Here is a 17,264-nt window from a genome sequence, read left to right as displayed (position 1 = left end):
TTGTATAAAAATTTCTTTCTTTTTCGTTTTTTTTCTATTTTTTTATATTTAAAATAAAACTTAAAAACTAAATGAAGCATAATGTGATTAACTCTAGAAATAAAAAAAAAAATCTTAAAAACTAATATCGCATTCTTAAAATAGGAAATTAAAATTAAAAAATTTTGAAAAAAAAAGTTTTTTTTTTTTATATCTACGATTTAATTTGTACAAATGGGGTAAGAATAATTTTATTATCGTTAATAATTATTATAATTTTTCATTAATAATTAAAATTTTCCAAAACTAAATCCAAAAAAAAAAAGCATTTTATCGCTATACGTACAGGGAGTAAGGATCGCAAAAAAGAAATTACCTTCTGTTTTCTCTTTAAAATTACATTTTTTAATGTATTTTTTTTTATGTAAAAATCAATGAAAGCAATTATTTTTTCGGAACCCTAAATTTTTCAAATATGTAATAATTATATACATATATAATCGAAATTCTAAAATACAAATTCTTAATATTAATTTCTTAGTTATAGAAAAAAAAAATTTAATGTTTTTTGAAATAGAATCTATTTCTTTCTAATTTTAGAAGATTCCCTAAAATTTAAATTTCATTGTACGCCAAATTCTGATCTTAATGATTTCGAAAATGAAATCTTCCACTAGTTCCGCTATCCTGCGCTGAAGTAGAAGAAGACATTGAAGATAATGTTACCGTTGATGTACGGCATGGGCTAATTGTACGTAATCTTTTTGAAGGTGGTGATAATTTTTTTGGTGTTGCTGATACCAGTCGTTTGCGTTCTTTCATATATTCTAAAAGAAAAAATTAAAAAAAAAAAAAAACAAATTAATTTATGTGTTTTTTAAATTAAACGTGTTAAAAAAAAATTATACTAAAAAAAATAACATTTGCTACAAAATCCAACATATTGTTTTTCTGCATTTTATAATGTGCCAATAAAATTTATATTTATAAAATAATAACCCCCATCATTATGATATGCTAATTAAATTCAACAGCTGGACAAAATATCATATTTTACATAAACGAATTCTACAATATTATTTTAGTATCTAGACCAACTTTAAAATTCTAATAAAGTACATAAGAGTATTCCAAAAATTAAAAGGTTTTAATATCATATTGCATTAGAAGGGACAACGAAATATTAGAAATTCATGAATTAATAATTCATTAATTTAGAAAAAGAAAACAAGATTAAACTAGCTAGTATGAATTTAAAATAAAAATAAAAAACAAAAATAATTAATAGGAGAAAAATTCAAATTTAAAAAACTTTTTTTTAATCCATTTTAGGGAGAACTTAACAAAGAATAAAAGAAATTTTTTATAAAAATAACCATAAAATTAAAATAACAAGCAAAAACAAAAAAAATGTCCCGTGCTAACCAGCTTTATCTTAACCACAATCAACAAAAAAAAAAAATTTATTTTCAATTTTTATCTATCAGATCTTTATTTTCTTTCAACGAATGAAGTGAACTCAATAAAAAACGAAAAGGGCTCATGTAATAACAAACCACATTTCCATTTAGATCAAAATTTATTTTTAATTTTTTCCTTTTTCCTTGTTCTAGTACCCATAAATTCATAAGGTTTGGTACTGTCAATATTGTCAGTGACATAACAACCAAAGAAACAAATGAAATGACTAGCTACTTACAACGGACCATATTGTTACAAAACTCTTATCCATTTTAAATTATGTTATTTTACATAAAAGTTGGAATATATTAAAAATGTTGAAGAAATTAATGCATGTTTTCATTTTTTTTTATATTCTGCATGATCTACAGACCAAAAAATTTATTCATATTCAATAATAAAAAATAAAAGACAAATAAAATACGAAAAATAAAAATACTTTTTTTTAATGCATTTTTCATAGTTTTTTACAAACAATTTCGTTATCATTAAATGACCATATAGAAGAGAACGTGCCTTTGAATTGAAACATTGTAAAAGAATAATGTTCCTGTAAACAATTCAGTAGAGTTTTATTTTGCTTTTACACAAATAAGTGTACATAAATGAGAAAAATTGATTAATTACTCATTTAATTAGAAAAACACTTATTTGGTGCACAGGAATATGAATTTTATATTTATTTGTTTTTAGTCATTCATTAGATAATTTTATTAAAATTTTTGAAGTGGAGACACTGATTGATAGGTCATAGACAATGTTTAAATTGTAATTTAAGTAATTTGGTTCCGATATTTCATATAAAAAATTATGGACTTTGAAAAAGGCAAAGAACTGAATTTAAAACTCCGTTTCACATTTTTACTATCTCCACGTTTTCACTTTCTAGAGTCTAGACCTCCGTTCTATTGTAGAATCGATTGAATGATTCTTTGAAAACCATATAAATCATGTAAAACAAGCTTCTGCTTGAAATCGACAAAGAAGGTAAGTCATTTGGTTTCTGCTTTAATAAATTCTGCAATTGTTTATTTAAAAGCTCTAGAACGTAGCTAAATGATTTAATAATATTAAGAACTGAACGAAACGTGAAATAAGACTTATGGTTCAGCTCTCTGGAATAAAATGGTCAGAATTTTATCAAATAGTTAAAGGCAAACAAATTATTTTTTAAATATAGAAATTTTTGCTTTAAATATTGAACGTTCGTTATATAGAAATTTCACTGTATCCAATAAAGATAAAAATAAATGATCATGAAAACTGAATTAGATTAAGTTTCATTTTAACCAAATATAATAGCAATTAGAGTAATATTATAAGTTAAATAGGAAAAATTAATAATATTTAAATATATTACTTATCATAAATACTGAGCTGAAAATTTATAACATGCCACTTTTATTTCAAAATGTATTAAAAAATATTTTCATGTTACATATATGGTGTAAAATAAATTTGAACTCACTGAACTGAATTAAAAATTAGAATGTAATTTTAGATTATTTACAACGATGTAACTAAATAATACATATTGAAATACATATGTATGTACATATGTGCGCATGCAAAATTTTCTATAATGAGCATACTGTAAAAATAATTAGATTTTCTTATTTCATATAGCGATTCAAATATGATGCAAGTATAAAAAATCATTTTAATATCGATAATCTAATAGTAAAATAATGTCTCATAAATTCAATTTAAAAGTTTATACTTAATATGTATCTAAGCTTAATCGGATTGGCAAACAGCATTAAGTACACATGTGTGTACAATATTGCAAAATGGAATAGGTACGAACTGAACTTGTATATGTTTAAAAAATTTAGTAGTGGTGATTTTTGTTCAACACTATAATGTGGTTTAGAGTTGAACTTACACTTGAACAGCTCGTAATGCTTCATATAAATACTCACACCTTCTCAAACTATCTACTACATATCAAACACGAAAAAAAAAATTATCTTTCAAGTTTTTTTCTTAGTTTTAAGATCAATTTTTGAAAAAAAGAGGTACAATTTATTCACTCATTTAAAAAAATTAAAATAAATAAGCGTAAGGCTTGTGTTGGCATGATTTCTTTTTTTTTTCTTTAAGATTTACAGTGCAGTCAAAACCGGTTTTTATGTTTTGTATTCTTTTTTACTAATCCAAACCTACATAATTTGAAAAAGTAAAAAGTAAAAACCATTTAAAAAACAAGAAAAAGTACAAAACCCAAGACACAAAACAAAAAACAAATCAAATAATCAAAAAAGAATACAAAAAGTCCCTACTGACCCTCTTTTTTTTCTTATTTATTTCTCTTTTTTATTTTCGATTTCCAGCTATGGTTTTGAATTTTAAAAAAAACAACTTGACTGTACGTACAATATTTCAATTTCAATAATAATAAAAAATAACGACAAACAAACATACTTGAACATAAAACATAAATATTTCTAAAAAGAATAAGGCAACATATAACATCATGATAAAGAAGGTACTCCAACTGAATGAGGGATTATAAAATAAATAAGTAAATAGTAGTGGTCATCGTCGTCGACTGATAAACTAAAAGCAAACAAAACCACGTTTTTAGATTTTTTTATAAAAGATAAAAAAAAATATCCCTACATCTATACCAACTAATTTTTATCCTGTCTCTCTTTAACCTATACACCATTTTGATATATTATGAGTAGGCATTAAATAAATTTATTTTTTTTTAACGCGTGCATTATTAAATTAGCTTTATGATATACAAAACCACCAAATGTTTGCCGATCCCTATTTTTTAACTATAAAAACGGAAATGTATGGATAAAATGCATAAAATACACGTAATATATCACGGTAATATATGAACAGCAGATGAATTTCCGGATGAAAAATTACAAAATTAAAATTTAGCTAATCCCTTGGCACATGTCTATGTTGATCTTACCACAAAAAGAACTAAGGCAGTCAAAAAATTTTAAACAATTAAAATTCAAAAACAAATTTTTTTTTTGGTTTTTTTTTGACAAAATTCTTTTGGCAATAACATTTTTTTCGTCCTTATTGTATCATAAATATGGCGTAGATCATAAATTTGGAATACATCACATAAACGGTGACTCATCACCACAATATAATATTTTAAATTTATGTAAGTAGTAGGTACCAAAACCAAAATTTTTATTAAAATTTCATTTAATATCATATTTCAAAACCTAAATAAACACAAGTCACTACGCGTACAAATATACAGTAAGGATAATGACCTAATGACTAGGTTTTGGAATTATACTAAAAATAGAGAAATTAAATTACCTTCGTCATACATTGCAATAACCAGTTAGTTATCGATAGAAAAGTGATACAAATATATTTTAGGGTTTCCAAAAAAAAAAAAGAAACCAGAAAATTTCTAAAGATAATAAAGAAAAAAATTCATGCTGCTTTATTTTTTTTTTCCTTTAAAATTTAAAATTAAATTCTCATTATTTAAAAAGTTTTTGCCTTTAAAAATATTTTCAAAATTTCATTATATAAGAATGATTTTTAAAATTCAAAAAAAAAAGCCAATATTACAAAACTGCAATTAAATCCTTTGGGATTTAAATGACAATTTTTTCAAAATAAATTAAATTACAATTTCATCTTCTCAGCATCTAGTATAAACACATACTACCACCGCTACTACAGAATGCAAAAATATTTTTTCTTTACCATCATTAGTTATCTCAAATTTTTCAAGTATGTCAAAGGTTATTAACGGTAAATTTTTATAAGAAAATAATTTGTTATTTCTAATCTTTCCCAAAAAAAAAGTAATAGAGTCGAAAAAAATATAGGACAAATTTGTAAGGATTTTATTCTTTCATTTTCAAAGAAAATTCCACTGAGACTAACAAAATCAGCAACAAATTTAAGAAATGAAAAATAAGTATTTTTTTTTTTTTTTTGGTAAATTATTAAAACTTATTATCACAGGATGTGGTCCTGAAAGCAATGACTTATTTCAAAATAGAATAAATATAACGCAAAAAAAAAAATAATAATAAACCGAACCTACTGTGAACTTGTGTTTAACCAAAAAGAAATATTGCATAACTTTATCTTAGACTCTGCAAATAAAATGAAATTTTTATTATAGTGCTTTCAAATATAGTGGTAAAATTGTAATTTTCTTATATAACAAGCATTCAACATGTTTATTTTGATTTTTCTCTTTATTTAAGACTTGTAAAAGTTTGTAATAATTATCATAAAATTATTCAAGTACATATATTCACTATAAGGATCGCAATAAAATGGAACCATCAATAAAAATAAATTTAATTTAAAGGTAAATGAAATTCAAATAGAAAAATCAGGTTTAAAAGTTAGAAAGTTATTTCTAAAATTTGGTTTAATAATTGATATTTACGAGTCGACCGTCCGTTATTAGCCGATATTTCAATAACAGAAATCCATCCAACTAAAATTTCCACCTCTATTACAAAAAAAAAATAAATAGAATGATCGTATTATACAAAGGGATAAGAGAAAGTAACTATCGTGTGCTCATCTGGTAAAATCAACTGTTAAATATTTTATAATATATTCGAGATTTTGATTTATTGTTATATGTTAAAAATTGCCTTCATTTTCCTGTCACTTACTATTAGACTCTATCTTATAAGGTTCTGCTTCCATTTTCTACCAAATTCAACTAATAAATCTTCATTACAATTTAATATTATATTTTTGCTAATTACATTTCAACAGATTTCCCTTTGCATAAAATTAGCTATATTTTTAGAAATAAGAATTGCATAAGATGTTGAAGAAATAAAAAGGATTAAATTTTATTTCATTTCATTATGATATTCTCTTTTCTCTGTTCAACTTTAGCATTGAATTATGTTTTCTTTTCAAAAGAAATAAATTTCTACCTAACATGAGACATTTTAAATTCGCACCCGTTAATTTTCTAATTACAAGAAATAAAAACCTCAAAATACCTTTAAATGAATTAAAACCCTTTAATAAATTGAAAATATTTAAAAGAGAACCTGCTGGTGTTGACCTTCAATTAAACTGAACAAATTATTTAATTCACAAGCAAAAAATAAGTTTTGTTTATTAACTAATATAAAAACAAATTCAGCAAGAGACAGCAGGATACAAAAAAAAATTTAAGAGAGAAAAACAATTGGATTTATTAAAAGTTTTTGAAAAATAAAGGAATTTCTTTTTGAAAATTCCCTTTCGCTTAATGTGAAACCTTTAAATTTTTTAAAATATTTCTTGATTCTGATATTAATTTATTATTCTTTTACACTTGCAAATTTTTAATTTTGCAACTTTATTTACAAGTTAGAGGCGTTTACACACCAAAATCATCAAATTTTTCGATTTATAAAATTCACCTCCGAAATCACAGCTTACATAATGAGTTAATGATTCTATAAAAACAGCATGTCCTTGAACTTACACAAAATAATATTTCTAATTTCATTAATTTTGCAACTAAAAACAATTTATTTAGAAGATCATAAAGGTAAAGTCAACCTTCAAGGTCTTTGACATTCTTTTTCAATAAAATTAAATTTTTTATTTTGACTTCTATTGTCAAACATTTACACATGCATATATAAACACATTCTAGTATCTTTTTTTCGACAATTTCTCAACAAAAATAACAAACAATATTTTTATTATTATTATTCCTTTTACATTTTACCACCAGCTAGGACCTTTTTACAACTTTATATACATATACATAAGTACCTCATAGTCTTTCTTTAAGATTTATTTACTCTATAATATTATTATTATTTAATATCCTTCTTCTTCAACAGGACTTTAAACAAAAATTTTTCTTTTATTTATTTTCTTTTTCTTTTCTATTTTGCTATTACAGTTTTGATATTTTCATTCTAATACAATAATATTACCTCTTGCAGAGATTTTTTGTCAATATACGGTTTAGTGCAAAAATACACTAAAACAAAATAACAACAAAGTAGAAAAAAAAGGACTAAAGAGCAAGAATAACTTAATAGACAAATCGGAGTCAACATTAGAAAACAAACAAGAAAAAAAAACCGTAAGAAAAGTATATGAAAAAAAAAAGAAACATAAAAACGTCCTTCTGTATTAATAACACAAAAAAAAATCAAATCTAAATCATTTTAAAGGATCAAAAGCAGAAAAAAAAACAAGAAATAGAAAAATCATAAGAAACATTATCCTGTTTTTGGTTACAACAGGCAATACGCAAAAAGAAAACAAAACAAAATGAAAAATACTTCAAAATTAGTTCCCTTTGAAAAATAAGAAGGAAAAAATAAAAGAAAAAATCACTTTAAAAATTTCATTTCTGGTGTCAATAGAAGAATGGCACGTGCCAAATTAAGAAGTTATGTTTTATGGTTTATGATTCTTAGGAAAAAGCATGTTTTGCCTCTTTTAATTTTTTTTTTTTGCTATTATTCTCGTTTTTCTCTATTCAACAAGGATCTTTAAGGAACTATTTCTTAAGTGTGTAAAATAATTATTTTATAAACTAATTCTTGATATTGCAATGAAAATGCATTACCTTAGCCGGCAACAATTCATGTATACCTATAACTATATAAAAATAGGATGCGTTGGAGAAAACGAGAGCTCAAAACCTAAAATGTAGAAAGCAGAGGATCCCACTTAAAAGGATTCAAATTTTCAACATGAATTTTTGTGTTTTTTTAAAAAAATTAAATTTTTTCGATTTCTGGTCTTCGATTTCAATTAATTCTATTATTCTATAAAACAAGGACGTTTATTGCGTCCTTTTGTTTTCAAATATCCTGTTTTATGTTAAAAAAAATTTATTGTTGATAAGCATTTCACTTTTATGATTGAATTCATTCCACAGTATTTGTATAGTTATATTCTTCTTTTTATATACCGGAAAAACATTAGAAACGTGATTAGTTTTCCTAAAAGAGGGAGGATTTTCAAAAAGGAAGTAAAAACAGGAAGAAAATAAAAAATTGTAATTTTTAGGAAATTTTTTAAAAACAAGATAGAAATTTTAAAAATTATTTATTTTTTTTTTTTACTTTTTTCTAACACAACAAAATTTGGAATAAATTAAAAATAAAAGGAAGAAACAATTCTAAAAAATAAGAATCTCTTTTAGATTGAGTTAAAAATACACCAAATATCAAAAGGAAAAAAAAAAGTACGTGTTTAGCCCTTTTAATTCTTAATCAGAATTCCAATAAAAATTACAACAACAAAAAAAAAACAACAAGAGGATTTACGCGAATGTAATTTAAATGATTTTCATTAATTCCTTTTTTTTCATTTAAAATTATTATTGAATTCGTTCGATCCTCATTTACAAGAAGGTTTTTCCTTCTACAAGAATAAAAAACAATAGCAAAACAAAATAAAAAAAGTCGTAAGAGAAAAAAGGACATCTGTTTGGAAAATACTGTTTTTGATGAGGGATCGAAAATTTTTATTTTTATCCCTTACTGAAATTTAATATCAAGTGTCCATTAAATAAGTATTGAATTTTCAAGGATTAAAGATTTTTCTTTTTTTTTTAAAGAAAAAGTAGAATGCAAAACAATGAAAAGAAATTCATAGTTTATTACATTATAACATGGAATAAAATACATAATCCGGATTTTTTCTAAAGAAATACGGGCTAAATAATGTTTACCAAATATAAAAGTAATCGATCTTTAAAAAAAACACACACTTTCATTTTAATACAACAGGATACTTATATTAAATATAAACAAGAATTTAATGTGTACCATATGATGACCACAATTGAATGAAAATTAAATAAAATTTTCACTTTTCAAAAATTGACATTGCGGTTTCCAATATGGTACACAATTAACCTCTATTCTACTTTATCAACAAACTTTATTTTTTTTTTTGCATTCATAACAATTTTTTGAATACCTTCATTTTATTCAAGAACAAAAAAAGAACAAATCAAGAAATTAAAATGATTGATCATTTCAATTCAAAACTCATTAATAATAATAATTTTCAAAATTAAAGAGAAATTTTAAATTAAAAAAATAAAAAAAAAGTTAATAAATAAGTAAATTAAAAACCATAAAAACCAAAAATTCCAGCTGCATTTTTCACAAAATATTTAAAAATTATTTTTATACTTAAGTAGGTAGAAATATCTCTTTTATTTTTAAAATTAAAATTTTTATGTGGTAAAGTTTATTACGAAATTAAAAATCATAACAAACAATATTTGTAGTAAGCACATTAAAAAAAATAATTCTCAAAAAAAGTGTGAAAATGTCATCTGCACGCAATCTTGTACAGCCCGTGGTTTTTGCATAAAAATAATTAAAAAAAAAACCTTATTACTTAAAATGCAGCTGGTGGAAAAGAGAAAATTATTCCATGCATAAACATACATAAATATACTCTCTCCATCTTTCTATGTATAAGAGTGTATAATGTAATTTATTTAGTAAAAGGTTATCAAAAAATTAAAGTAAATTTAGTGAAACCATATAAATGACATACATCCCTACTAAAATAACTTGTTTTGTTAGTAATTTTTTAAATTTAAGCAATTTTTTCAAATTTTATAAAATACCGAATTTCCATTTAAATTTTCTAGTAATACAAGTTTATTATTAAAGTTTTGATCTCTTGGTAAATTCAATTTGCTACCCAACTACCAACATAAAGTCATTAACATAATTTTGAAAATGCAATATGTAAATTTTGTAATACATACAGTCATATGCACCCTATGTAATTTTATAATTTACTGAACACGAGTACATTTCATTCAATACCCAAAACAAACTTGATAAAACACTCTGTACTAAAGCATTTTTTATAGAAAAAAAAATAATATGTAATTTCTCCTTCGGGGTTGTCATATTTTATTATTACTTCATATGTATTTTTTTTTCTCTCTCTCTCTCTTTTTAATATTTGCATTTAATTCAAGTACATTTTATATGTACTTTTGTTTTTATTATTGTATTTATTATTTAAATTGAAAAAAAAATTTTACTTTATAGTAAAAGTAAAATTTTCAGTTTCATAACATTCTGGTTTTTAACTATAAAAAAAAAAATTATGCGGGTATTCATAATGAATATTATGCAACTCTCTTATAGATTTTAATTTTAATTCAAATTAGATAAAAATGAATTTTATATCAAAAATTCAGTTGAATAAATTTTTTTTTTATTTCTTGTAAGTGTTTTTTTTTGTAACAGATCAGATTCAAAATCGAGCAAAAGTAAAGTAATGAAATAACATTAACACTGTAACAAAAAAATCTTCTATTAGGGGGAAAAATTATGAAGGTTTCTACGTTTTATTAAAATTATTATAAAGTAAAAAACACTTTCAATCAACAATGTATAAAATTCGAATAAATAAAAAAGAATATTGAATAATGCTAAAACCTATTTATTATGCTAACCAATAATTAAATATTGAAAATTTCGAAGATGCGTACAGAATTTTATACCAGAATAATAATTTGAAAATAAGTGAACAACATTACGAAAATTTAATTAAAACTTAAAATGATTTTTAATAAACGATGTTTCAATTCCTTTCATGTATGCCAGCCTATATAAAAGTGCATTAAATTAGTCATTAGTCATAGTCGTTCTGGAAGATGCTTTCATATTTTTATATGAAAAACAAATTTCCAATTCTTAGCTTTTAAATTAATGAAATTAATTAATTGTACATTAAGAAAATAACATTCAATTAAAACTACTTCGAGAATACTTTGGAGCATTATGTTCCCTAAAAAAGAAGTTGGACATTATTCAATTATTTTAAAAATTGAATAATGTCCAACTTTTTTTAATTGAATAATTAAAAAATTATTTAAAATTTGTATAAATTTACACAAACATTTTTTTTCCTAGATAAATTATTCAAAATTTTGTGCATAGTATTACCCCATATCGTTTTATATTTTAATTTTAAATTTAATCTTGTTCAACTTTAATAAACTCCAGTAATTATTATTTTTAATTTCTAAAAAACTATATACAGTATTATTAAATTTTAATTATCTTCTTCTCAACGTTTTGATAAACCATTCAGTATCTGGAATTTTCGTGATTTTATAATATTTTCATCTTATTTAAAATATGCAAAAGCACGTTAGACTCTTAATATAAAATTAGTTTTCCGTTTATTTAAATTATTTTTTTAATAGACATATACTTAAGAACATGTATTGCACTTAAAATTCATTACACTCCAAATATTATTCATTTATAATATACAATATACGAGAAGTATGCCAAATCTAAAATGAAAATTTATTAATTAGTTCCAAAACGACAGATGTACATTTTATTTTTCATGTTTTTACTTAATTTTATCATCTGATTCCATACAGTATTTCAGTAAACCCAACCTATTTAAAATTTTATCAATGAAAAATCAAATATACAATAATTCTAGGTAGACATCACTTCATCAGTCTGCCAGCAATTTGATAATATATTAATTCTATTTTAAATTTTCTATTTCTTCTTTTTATATATATAAAATTTTTATTAATAGAAACTAAATATTTCTTTGGTGACACTGAGGGACATTGTCCTGAATTCATAATATTCATTAGTCCTATTTATTCGATGAATTATTTGTACATAATATAGGGATGTCGAAAAACTTCACTTAAATTTTCACCCCATGAAATCAAATAAGTAAATGCATGTAACGTGCTTTTAGTAATAAAACATTTTTCATTATTAATGAAAGTAGAATGAAAAATACAAAAACTATAGTGTCCCGTATCTCAAAATTATTAATAGAAAAGTTTACATCATTCTAAAACAGAATTAAAAAAATTTGAAATACATAATTAAAGTATTCAAAGGTACCTTACAACTATTACAATATATCACGAAAACGGTTAGTTTGTAAGCGTCATCAAATACACTATTCTATGGGTTCGTATTATAAAAAAAAGAATCGAAAAAGGGGTGACATACAAAAAAAATTTATATGAATACATGCATATATATATTTTTAGCTACACTTACATATACGTGTGGCATCAAGCCAACATTTAAACCAGGATAATAAAAATATATTATATTTATTTATTACTGCACATCCTACAATATTTAAAAAAAAGCGAAATAATAATTGAATACATAAATAAATAAATCTCTTAAAAGTTATTTTTACTCATTCAGTAACCGAAAAATTAAACTAAACCATTTTCGTTTTCAATATGCGCTGACAACAAGAGTGCAATGCACTTTCTTTAAACAGGGTGCAATTTGAAAAAAACTCATAGAATACAAAATAGACTGATAGGATCGACCAGCTGCTTGAACCATCATCAACCCTCACAATTTTCTCTCTTACAACAATAATACAGAATCCAATTGATGATGCTAAAAATAACTTCTAAAATAATTATGTAAACATATTAAATTCAAAAATCTATAAAAATCCTTATTCCTTGCTACAAATTTGAAACGTTATACATGTAAAAAAATTTTAAAATGAAATATAACATCCTTATTAAATGAAATACACATATTATGTTTTGAAACATGGATATATGTTAATATAGAATAAAACCAGCTCATCTATTAAAGTAAATATTTTACAAAGGGAAAATTCTGGTTTACACTTTTGTCTTGAAAATTAAGAAAAATATTTATCTAAAATATTTTCTATAGCAATGGTATGTTGTGCCAAGAAAAATAAAATTTTCAATAATATTTTGCTTCACGTAACTAAAATTTAATAATTAACGCGTACAATATCTTCAAACATAATTAACATAATATTTTAACAATTAATTTTAGTATCATATTATAAAACCTGAGTTATCTATGTTGATTCAAGTTGTTTTTTTAGAAAAGTTAATGCAATCTATGTTTTTTTCCTCAAAAATGTTTAATTGAATCATAGATTATTAAAAATTCTAAGCAAAGAAAATATGCCGCGAATTTCATTTTTCAACAATACAGTTTTAAAATCCAATTTAAATACCAATGTTAAAGTTGTGCTCAGTAATTCAATTATGTATTTAAAGTAATTTAAATACAAAATTTAAGGGCTGATTCATATGAATCTTATATATGTATTTTCATATAATCTTTTAGCGAAAAAGTGCATTTGTTTTAAAAGATTTAACAATATTCCCTACTATAATAACGCATTAACTTTTCATTTTGAAATTTAAATTATTGTATTATTGCTAATACCTATAATTACAGTCAAAAGAATCGGAAAAGGAAAACAAAACAACATAAAAGCCCTGTACGGTAATTTCCGGACTTGCCTTTAAAATTAAATTTTTCTTAGTAGGTCAACTATAAAATTGTGTATTAAATTTTTAAACCATACATTAAAGTAAATTTAAATCTCTTTATTACATTTGCATTACAAAATTTTATTAAACAATACACAAATATTGAACAGAAATCAAATAAACAAAAGCCAGTTATTTTGGAGCCAAGCCCATGTCTTTATAATCATAATATAAAGGAGAGTTTTAAGAACTACATTAAATTATTAACCGTCAAATACTGAAAAAACTGAAGTAAAAAGGATAATGAAACATATTTTTTTAACTAACATCCCATGTTCAATTCTTTGAGTTATTTTTCTTTTTAATCCTATACAATGATTTATTATTTCAAAATATGTAGTCTCATTTACTTTTGAAGTTGTAGGAGGTTGGAATTGTTGAAATAAAGGATTGATTTATTTTGAATAACTAAAATTTTTAGAAATATGTTTGTAATGGGAACAGCATTTGAACTAGTTGTATTTTATATACATAGTTTTCTGTGCGTGTTAAACTGAAAATGCAGTCCGTAAAGTTAAATTAAAATTTAGGGACTTATATTTTATAACTTTACTCAACAAAAGATAAGAAAATAAAGAAACTTATGAAAAGAAGAATCAAAAACATTTAGTTACATTCCAAAGTAATATTTTAAATTTAAATAAAACCGTTGGAAAACTCAAATACCGTGACCAACGCAGTTAGTTGCGTTTCAATCATTTATAAATTTTGTAAGAACCATAACGTACCGTCATTTCCTTTAGTTTTTTTTTTTACTTTCTTAGTTACTGTTTAGATATTTCATTTTTTTATTGGTTTCTTGTTTTAATTACAATAATAACCGTTTAAAAGGGTAACAATATAAATTTTAAGCAAGTAGAATTTTGAAAGAAAAATATTTTTAATAAAGTTCGTAAAAAGTAATATCTCCCCCTATCGAAAGAAAACGAAGAATTAGAGAAATCTAGTGTTTTTTTTCAAGTAAAATATTGGAAAGGAAATTTAATTTTATGCTTGAATGAATCCAATAAAACAAACTGCATATAAGAATACTAAAATATAAGGATAAATCGTAAATCTAAACGAAATAAAATACTTAAATCATTTAATTTCATGTGAATAATTATGAAATTAAAATTTCATGGAAATGACTTTTGATTAATCGAACAATATTTTATGGGAAATAAATTTTCAGAAAACCTGTAACATTAAAAATGTAAAAGGGGCTTTGAAAATTTCATATAAATTTTAATAATTACTTTTTTATAAAGATACAACACATTGCGAACGATCGTTAATGTATCAATTGCAATATTCAATTCAATTCTTATTTTTAAATAAAATGTTTAAAATATGTGCATAGATATAATATGTACATATGTTAATTATGTACATAATTGTGTGTTGTTTAAAGCAACAAAATAATATAGTATTTAAATTTACCTGTTATTTTTGGTTGTCTTTTTCCTAAAGAAGCTAAACAAGATATCGTTGACTGATTGCTCAATTTCATATCTGTTTTTGATTTTATTCTTAAACTTGATCTTAGACAAGGAACTTTAAATATAACATCATCATCTTCTTCAGATAATGTTGATTCCAAACTTGAATTTGCATTTTCACGATCGGCTTTTTCATCTAATAGAGATTCCTCTTCTGATGTTGGCTCTTGTGTTGGCAATTCACGTACATGCGCAGCTCTTGTTAATGTATACATTGCTGGCATAAAATCTGGTAGAGTAACACGTTCCCAAATATATTGTTGGGTTTTTTCACATAAAGGTTGGCCTTTTAAAAAATCAAAACCCCATTTTTTACATGCAATTTCTTGTTGTTTTTGAATTTCAGTTTCGTACAATCTAAAATAAAAGTATGGATATTTGAAACAAAATCAAATTTAAATTAAAAAGTTTTCATTTATAAATACATACACCCATATGCATGTACAATAAAACACAAGTTACTGAAAATTAAAAATATTTTTGTTTATATTTTGTAGCTTGAGTAGGTAGTCCTACCAAGAATATGATTTGAATTTTTCTATTTGAATCTATGTACTTATGTTTCAAATTAAATAGATAGGTGCTTAATACTTACTTTTTTATTTCTACTGGATTAGGGGCACCAAACAAATCTCTTTTAATCCGATCCAATTTCTTATCTGAAAAATCTGTACGATAAGTTGGTGGCGATCGTACTCTATGAAAATCATTAAATACTACAGGATTTAACACTCTAGCACTCATTTTTACAATTATTTTTTGTAAATTCTACTTAAAAATTTTGATTAATAAGATATCACAGAGAAAACTTTGTGTACTTTATAAAAAAAAAATTCAAAGTCGTCCCCAAGTTTATTTTTCTTGTATTTTTATTAATTAATAACAATAATAAATGATTACGTAAGTAGGTAAATAGTGAAGTAAATTATATTAAATTTATTTTGACTTTTCATTATTGAAGTTAAGTTTTTAATGCATAGCCAGTTGTCAAAATAAACCCACACATACACATTTTTACCTTGACTATTTTTATTTTTCACTCAATGTGCTTGTTTGAAAATTTTGCTTTCTTTTTTTGTTCTTTTTTTTTGTGGAGCTTTGTATCCAAGCTTCCAACAAAAAAAATCAAGCGTCAAATAAAAATCTGGGGTTATGTTATATTAATAAATTCAATTTTTTTTTAATTTTTCACTTATTTAAATTAAAATAAAATGAAATTATGACTTTTTTTTCTTTTCGAAAATATTGTTAATATACTATTTAATTCGTTTATGTTTATTGTAAAAACCTTTTTCGGTAGATTAAATTCACAAAAATATTTTGATTTTTTCGCGCTAAAATTTTTTGTCAAATTGCAATTATACGCAAAAAAAATGAGCAATTAAACCTGTTTCGTTGTAATCAAAAACACAAACACTTTCTTCTACACCTTATCGTAATTGTTTTTAATTTCTTATAATATCTTTCAAAAAATTGAAATCCTTATTTTGTTCTTAAAGAATTATTCTTATTGGAATATTTTTTATCTTAAAATTCAAATAATTTTTCAAATAAAATTTCATGCGCACTTTCTCTTATTAAAAACACAACACCATTATTTAAACTAGTCTATCCAATAATCGTTAAAGAACTGAATTCAAAAATAAAAATAAAACTCAAAAAACTCTACAAAAGTTTCACAAAAAAAAAAACAACAAAAAGGGAACAAAATGCGCATGACTGAATTACTTACGTTGTCTCACTTTAACATTCATTTTTTAAAGGCATGCATAAACAAGGAATAGAGCTGTTTTTTCTTACTAACGAAATTGAATTTAAATGAATTTTATTTGAAATTTAAAAGTAGCGTGTGCGTCATAATATTTTTTTACATTAGTGGAAGGAGTTGCATTTATATTTATTATGTGATTAAAAAAGAGAAAAATATATAGTTTATATTAATAAAAATTACACAAGAGTACGCAGTCAGTGGTGGTAAAGTAAGAAATTATGGCAAATGAGCTGTAATGTAATGTCATAATAGCACATAG

The 17,264-nt window shown here is 23.4% G+C and overlaps 1 protein-coding gene across 1 annotated transcript; it reads right to left on the bottom strand.

Annotated features, from left to right (window-relative positions):
• Positions 1 to 206: 206 nt before the first annotated feature.
• Positions 207 to 16,832, bottom strand: LOC129606381 (uncharacterized). The gene is made up of 3 exons (XM_055516686.1): positions 15,830 to 16,832; positions 15,176 to 15,591; positions 207 to 806 (listed from the first exon to the last, which is right to left on the bottom strand). Exons 1-3 carry the CDS (start codon positions 15,976 to 15,978, stop codon positions 625 to 627), a joined length of 747 nt encoding a protein of 248 aa, XP_055372661.1. The 5' UTR covers positions 15,979 to 16,832; the 3' UTR covers positions 207 to 624.
• Between the last annotated feature and the right edge of the window lie 432 nt (positions 16,833 to 17,264).

This window comes from Condylostylus longicornis, unplaced genomic scaffold (assembly GCF_029603195.1).
Source record: "Condylostylus longicornis isolate FDR11 unplaced genomic scaffold, ASM2960319v2 ptg000018l, whole genome shotgun sequence".
NCBI lineage: Eukaryota > Metazoa > Arthropoda > Insecta > Diptera > Dolichopodidae > Condylostylus > Condylostylus longicornis.
This window is presented reverse-complemented; position numbering and strand designations above follow the sequence as displayed.

Bases quoted from the DNA above. Each gene is read 5' to 3' on its own strand.
- LOC129606381 (XM_055516686.1), bottom strand. From the start codon at position 15,978: ATGAGTGCTAGAGTGTTAAATCCTGTAGTATTTAATGATTTTCATAGA. The intron at 15,592-15,829 runs GTAAGTATTAAG...CTTTTATTTTAG, and splicing joins AATCCAGTAGAAATAAAAAA to ATTGTACGAAACTGAAATTC. The intron at 807-15,175 runs GTAAATTTAAAT...TTTTTCTTTTAG, and splicing joins AAGACAACCAAAAATAACAG to AATATATGAAAGAACGCAAA.